Raw genomic sequence first — 7,500 nt, forward strand, 5'->3', positions numbered from 1 at the left:
AGGCGAATATTGTAGCTCCTAAGCGGAAACTGATGTAATAAGTGCTTATGGCTAAATCGACGGATGTGATGTAACCACTTGACCTTTGTTGTTTGCTTTATTTTGGTCAAACATTTTCATCCCCATGTGTTCTCTTTCGAGTTGTTAGCAATGAAACATCTGCTACATATTTTTGTTGGTTCCACTTTTCAAACAGGAACGCACTGAATGTATCTTTCGAAAAATGTTGGAATAATTCATGGCAATCAGAAGCTTGTCGCTCATGACAAATGCAAAATTAAAAATCCATCAAAATGAAATCTTGAAGGCAAATATTAACTGAACAAATGAATATTTATTTATTTATTTATTTTATTTTATCACTTTCACCACAACAGAGAAACAGGCTGTGGTGGGGTTCGCACAACAGAGCGAGGCTCCAAATTAAGTGCGCCCTTTTACCCTCCCAACCATGATATCATATTAATATTAACTGAAATATTAACTTATATTATAATATTAATATTAACTGAATAAATTAATATGAATATTAATATTATAACTAATGTTAGCTGGAATAAACTTTAATGCTGCTCAGTCATAATCTATGTAGACCCAAAACTGTAGACCCAAAAGTCTCGTTTGCTTGTCTTGTGAAAGGCTCGTGTGTTGCATTTTTGTGTGTTTCCTTGCCTCCCCTCAGACATGTACCTCAGCTCATTTTTGCGGATTCTCTCTTATCCTGTAATACAATTTGTACCTCTTCGGTGTGTATTTTTATTTGGTTGCTATGTCATGTCATGTCGTTCCTAGATAATTACAAGAAAGCAAGGAAATCTTAATTGATCTTTCCCCAAACACCACCCCCCCACCCCCCAAAAAAACATGTGCACATCAAATGAAATGATTGTAACTTTTGATTGTGATAATGATAATAATAATAATAATAATAATAATAATAATAAATTAGTGACTGTATGTTTTGTTACATCCATTTAGAAATCACTGCTGATCCTTGCAATCTGATTGGCTCCCAGCGGTGCGATTTATTCCCAAATCGCACTGTTTTTACTCTAAATCACACCATTTCCCCAGCCAATGAGAAAGAAATTCTAAAACAAAACAGCCAGTCAGATTTCAAGGCTCAATTCAATTTTAATCAATCAATTTTAATTTAAACTCACACAAACATTAATTTACAGTGTTGGAAAAAGAAAAATAGAATATACATATGAATATTTACAAATTAAATATTGAAGAAGATACATAGTACTAATGAAATATTACAATTGTGATTAAAAAGTAAAATGTTAGGGGAAAAGAAGAAAGGATAAATGGTAAACAAACAGTTTTAATACAAGGTTGATTGTGAAGAGTTTGTTTGGGACACCTAAATAGCTTATGAAACTAATCGAGTAAGTGCACCAAAGGAACTAAATTTATCAGAGGGAATACAGAGATAAATAGACAATTTAAGGTTTAAGGTAACCAATCAAATTGCAGGAAAATGAAAGACAAAGAAAACCATTGTATGGCGAATTTTTGTTCCCAACTGGATCAATAAAATGTTGGTACTGACTACAGTATAATTCTGTATTTTAGCTATAAATAATGATTGTATGATTTCTAAATGGATGTAATAAAGTGGTAATTGAACTGAGTGTTGTGCAATTTGGTCTTAAATCACACTTGTGATTTCAAATCGAACTCGCGCTGTATGCTCGTTCGATTTTGAAATCACACATATGATTTCAGACCAAATTGCACTCCACTCAGTTCAATTACCATTATTTAACGTATCTTGGAGGGAACAAACTTCTCAACTCTGTCACTCTAATATTGAAGATATGTCATACGCATTAGGTTGCATTAAAATTTAATATGACTGTAAAAACAAGGCAATATCCATTTACCTGTGACTGGAGCACTGGGGAGTTCCATTGTCTTAAATGGTCAACTCAAATTTTTGTGTACTCTTACCTGAGATATAAGTTAAACTGCTTGATTGTCCATTGTATAAACATTAAAATGTATGCATTGTTTATATGACATGATAATTCTGACTTTGGAGAGCAGGGATGGCACATTGTTCATAATTATAATTAATGAAGATTCCATACAGTGAACATATCCTCCATAGTTTTTATAGGCTGTCTTTTCTACTTGTTTTCCTTTCATTGATTATTATTTCTTTAATATTTATCTTAGATTATCAACTTTTTATTGCCAACTGTTATCATTTTAATTATTTAATTATGTTACTCAGCTAGATTAGCTTTTTAGTTATTCTGAGTTACTTTCACCAATTACTGTTCCTGCTATATATTAATTTTTGTAAATCTTTTCTTTCCACTTAAACAACGTAATAAAGTTGTTGTTGTTGTTGTTGTCGTTCAGTCCACTTGTCTCCCACCAATGTGGCCCAGGTTCAAATCCTGGGTACCACCATAAGTCGGTTGAAAGCCTAATGGTTCTCGGTTCTCACCTAAAACCAACACATATTTTGATCTGTACAGGGCTACAAATTTATCAGTTCAGGTAACTATTTTGTGCTACCTTTTCAGACCAAAAAAACAAACAAACAAAAAGCAGGAAACAGTAGCGAGTAGAGTAAACATGAAATTTCCTTTTCTTAGATTTTAGATATTATGAAGAACGGCAGGATTAGTGCTTACATTAATAATTATAATAATAATAATTGTCTGAAAATTATTATTGGGTTTGAATTTAAGAATACAGGAGAAAAGTATCTGAGCTGTTCCTTGGTTTCTATTTTATTTTTGCAACTTTTGCATTTCTATCTTTACTACACACCTTACAAGACAGAAACATGGAGCCAATTTTAAGACTTCTTAAAAAGTATGCCACAATTATAATAAAAATAAACGATTACAAAGATGAACAGTAATAAAGCCACTAACATCATCTTATGAGTAACAAAAATTTCTGAACCAACATCTACAGTCTATATCCAGAGGTAGAAGATATAAAAAAGAAGGGGGGAGGAATAAGTTTATCACCATTTTACAAGAGCTTTATGGGCTCTTGTCAGCATAAAACACTGAATGCAGATTGGAGAGATTGCTACACTAAAACAGTGTCTACTAATCACTAGATTTTTTCACCCGTAATTCTAAAGACTCTTAACACCATTGATCCCTGGGAGTGAGACTTAACAGATTTTACTTTGCCTAACACCACACGATTTTACTCGTCATTTGGGGGCGTACTAGGACGTTTGAAGTGTCATTGGATAATAAGCAGTCAAAAACTATGTCCCTTCCATTAAAACCTTATTATTAGTGTCTCTGACCCTTGGCTGTTGAAATTGGGATATCAAGTCACTAGGACAAGGGAGTGAGTGCGTAAGTGAGTGATCATCTAAGAATAGTTTGCAATCACCTGGAGCCCTTGTGTTACAAGTGTATGTGTTTGTGTGTTACTGTACATGTATATTGTTGTGCCTAAATTCTTGCCATCAGTTAAACCTTTCACACCAAAAGCACCCCCAAATGATGAGTTAAAATCATCTGGTGCTAGACAGACTAAAATCTGTAAGTCTTGTGCTCCGGAGGGAACATAAGTGAAATATTTTCTTTTTCACTGCTGCCTATAGGTCATTTCATTAAGCCACTGCCTTTGGCTCTACTTACGTAAATTATCTTTGCCTAATTATGTGAAAATAATAAAAGATAACGAACTCAGTTTGACATTATCAAGTAATTAAGCCATAATGTTCTAAAATCCATGCTCTTTTATGTCTTTTAATTACAATTGACTGCATTTTGCAGTTAGTTGTTTTTTGGCATTGTCCACCATTTTGGTTGAAGCTACACTGTACGTGTACTGCAGCAAATAACACATGTATGGTTCATTTCCTTATCAAACATCCCACTTGCTAATTCTGTGGGACTTTCTTAAGAGACTGAAGGAGTCCTCTGAACAGGCTGACTCCACATCCTCTAAAGTATGTCTCTTCATATGGCATGGAGTGAGAAGTGATCCACTGGTTTGTTTGCACATCATAACATTCCACCATTTGAGAATTGTGGTGTTGAACACTCTCACTTCCAATGCCACCAAATACAAATATCTGATCTCGCAGGAGGACTGCACTTGCATGGAATCTAGGAACACGCATCGAAGCAATTGCATGCCATTCATCCAAGGCAATGTCATAAACTTCGCCACTAACACTTGCATGCCTGGAAAATGCATCCACAGTTCCTCCAAATATGTATATCTTGTTGTTAAGGCACAGTCCACAAGCACATCCACGCTTCTCCTTCATTGAAGCCATCTTTGTCCAGATGTTTAACTTGGGATCGTAACGCTCATTGCATGAAAGGAAATCATCATCACCAAGCCCACCAACAGAGTACAAATAGTGTGCATCAGAAATAAGGCAAACAGATGAGCGACGGCTGGGTAGTGATGCTGCTGGCATCCAAGAATTCGTTTCAGGGTCATACTTCTGTGTGGTGCTACAGCGTCTTCGTCCCTGTTCAGGAGTAAACTCGATACCTCCAACTATGTACAAAAATCCCTGCAAAGTGGCTGCCCCAACAAGTTTAACTTTCTTTGCCAACGGTGCCACATAGCTCCATGTGTTGGTGCGAGGATCATACCTCTCTACACTGGAGTGAAAGGAATCTTCTCCTTTGCCACCGATGGCGTAAACAAATCCTTTGCAGGCAGAAAAGCCATGCCGACACCTCCTGGAAAGCATGGGCGCTAATTGGTACCAAGTTTTGTTTGATGGTACATAGCAAAGGGTTGAATTGCGAATTTGCCCATCAGGTGACAATCCCCCACAAGTGATGATGGCATCCTCGTGAGTTTGGAGGCAGGTTCTAGACTTCTGAGGTGAAATGCCCAGACCCTCAAATAAAGCACGCCTTCGCACTTCATCCATCAATGATTGTCTGCACCGTTCAATTCCCTGAACCAATTCATTACACAACATCTTTGTGTATAAATAATGGTGAGAAATGGTACTCAATCGCACATGAGAAAATAGCTCCGCAAAATACTGCTCTCTCTCCGCAAAATTTTCGTCGATCCACTCCAAAATTATTTCAAAGACTTCTTCCTCGCTGGAGATCACAATGTCATCCCTTGAAATCAAATCCTTTACGAGATCGAACGAAAGCAGCAAAAATTCCTTCGACCTTCCCACTACTCCAAAGTTCTGCATGATTAATTCTCCAGCGTAACTTTGCAGATCTTTACATTCGTACTTCTCGGCGAACAGGTAGTTGAAAATGGAATTTGAAGCAGACATACGCCGTTCAAGAAATTTGCATGCAATGTTCTTGAGTTGTGGAAGGAGCAAATAGTTTGCTGATGCAATTAAGTCTTCGGCATTTGCTTCGCTCACATGTATCTCGCCTGTGTAGAGGTAAGATAAAAGGTGACTCATAACTGAAGCTGGAATTCCCTCGAGCTTAACCACTGGCGCCGATTTCTCTGTCATGTCGCTCGTAAACAAACCATGAAAAAACTTGCTACCCGCGGCCAACACACATCGATGAGCTAGAAACATTTGTCCTCCCACGTCTAGAGTGACGTCTGACAATGAATTTTCCTTTCGGGATTTATCGAGAGTTTGCATCAGTTCCCAGCAGTAGGGACTTGAAGTCGGTTCTCCGAACAAATTTTCAGCCATGTTTTATTTTTTAACTCGATTCTTGTAATGGGCGGTTACCTAGCGACATCAGGTGACAGGTGACCGAAACACCTTGGACAAGAAATGCGAAAAAATGAGGTCTGCATGATGTTTGAAAAAGTTGTCTCTCAACAAAAAATACACCACTCCCATGGAAAATTGTTCGTATCCATTGTTCTATTGTGTTCGAAAACAAAAGGACCGGAAAAAGATCGAAGACTGACTGACGACCCGGAACACGAAGACCTCGCAGAAAAAAAAAATAACATACCAAGCAGCAAATAACAAAACACGCCATTCATAATATTGAAAACGGTGGATAAACTCTCTCTTGAATAGGCCTTTTTCGGTATATATGAAAATTCAGCTTGAAACAGAGGTTTAGAGGACAAAGGCAAAGTGGATGATATGCAAATACTTTTCATATTTATTCCAACGTGTTCCTATTGTATTTGTCCTCACTGCCTCACTATCAGGCCGAATAAATGGCCTATTGCGACAGGGTCCACATACCCAGGCCCCCCTTCCCCCCCCCCCACCCCCCGCAAAAAACAAAAAATCAAAAAACAAAATGACAAACGGAGACGAGCTAAATACAACATTTCTTTGTTTGCAGTGGCCGAGGAGTCATTTCAAGCGAATTACAGCAGGGTCTTCGTTTTCCGTGCTCCCAGTTCTTGATTCAATGAAACTGAAACTTCTTCGAATCGGCTTAAAAATCTACCCGGGACGGATGAAAATAGACATATTATATTTATTCAGAAGTCGTTACTGATTTGGCCAGCAAGTGGCGGCGATTCTCTTTTCTGAAATGGCCACTGACGCCATCTTAACAGCTCCTTTAAGTGTGTTTGTAGGTACTTTGTTTGTTTTCGTGAGGAACATTCTCCAGAAATTTGAAAATGGTTCCGAAAACGGGCTCAAAAAACAGTTTGATCACAGCGAAAAAAAACGTTTAATTTTTTAACATTCTTAAAAGGAAGTGTGGAATTTAATACCTGTTTTTATTTCTTATAGCTGAGGAAAGACTATCAAAAGTCTGTCCTTGTGGGAAATGCAGTTTCTTTGATCAGGAATACTTGTGGGATGATTCAAGTTGCCAGGTTGGAGGCAAAGGCCAAGAGGGTTGCGTGCTTCTTGCCAGCTGGTTGTCGGAGGAAATACAAGACATAAGTTCAAGACAGAATATCAGTCGGCGACGTGGAACAACGGAGTTCACATATTCTTCTCCTAGGGTTAGTGTATTACGGACGATGCCACCTAATAGCTATTATAGGGTGAGGTATTTTGCTGCAGATAATGACCAATCAGAAGGTAGATACTAGTGGGGGTTAATGGAATGTATAAAAAAAGTGGGACTACAATCCTGGACAAAATTGTTGAGACACTTTTTGCTTTCCAGTCCTACTCCATATCCAACCTCGGTCCCAGGGCTTTTCACCGCCGAGATCAATATCCAAACAAAATATTATTCCCATGAATTAAATATTCATGTTGCGGATCCCCTTCTCCCCCTCCCTCCCTCCCTCCCTCCCCCCTCCCCCCCGACCCCACCGAAAACAATTTTGAATGATCGTTCGGTTATTCAATATACCTTATTCCAAAATGGCCGCTATGTAGATATTATTTTGTTTTTATTCAAATTAGACCTTGATGCCAAATATTCTTTTGAATTTTCAGCTCAAAAACGAGGCATCAAGGGCTAATTTGAATAAAAACAAAAGAATAGTTAAATGACGGCCATTTTGGAATAAGGTCTTTAGACCTAATCGGCTAACCCAATGTTGTACCCAATTCAAACCATTTGGGAAAAAAAATGTTTTGTTCCAGGTATTTCCTTATCATTTGAATAT

The 7,500-nt window shown here is 37.7% G+C and overlaps 2 protein-coding genes across 2 annotated transcripts in view; one reads left to right on the forward strand and one right to left on the reverse strand.

The window, feature by feature from the left end:
• Positions 1–7,500, forward strand: part of LOC137971018 (uncharacterized) — a 42,710-nt gene that overhangs the window by 30,819 nt on the left and 4,391 nt on the right. The window contains exon 8 of the mRNA XM_068817709.1: positions 6,665–6,882. Within this exon, the coding sequence (XP_068673810.1) occupies positions 6,665–6,882 (218 nt within the window). The remainder of the gene's footprint in view (positions 1–6,664; positions 6,883–7,500) is intronic.
• LOC137969562 (kelch-like protein diablo) lies at positions 2,738–5,762 on the reverse strand. The gene has a single exon (XM_068815862.1). The coding sequence runs from the start codon at positions 5,645–5,647 to the stop codon at positions 3,878–3,880; it is 1,770 nt and encodes a 589-aa protein (XP_068671963.1). The 5' UTR covers positions 5,648–5,762; the 3' UTR covers positions 2,738–3,877.

This window comes from Montipora foliosa, chromosome 9 (genome assembly GCF_036669935.1).
Source record: "Montipora foliosa isolate CH-2021 chromosome 9, ASM3666993v2, whole genome shotgun sequence".
NCBI classification, from domain to species: Eukaryota; Metazoa; Cnidaria; class Anthozoa; order Scleractinia; family Acroporidae; genus Montipora; species Montipora foliosa.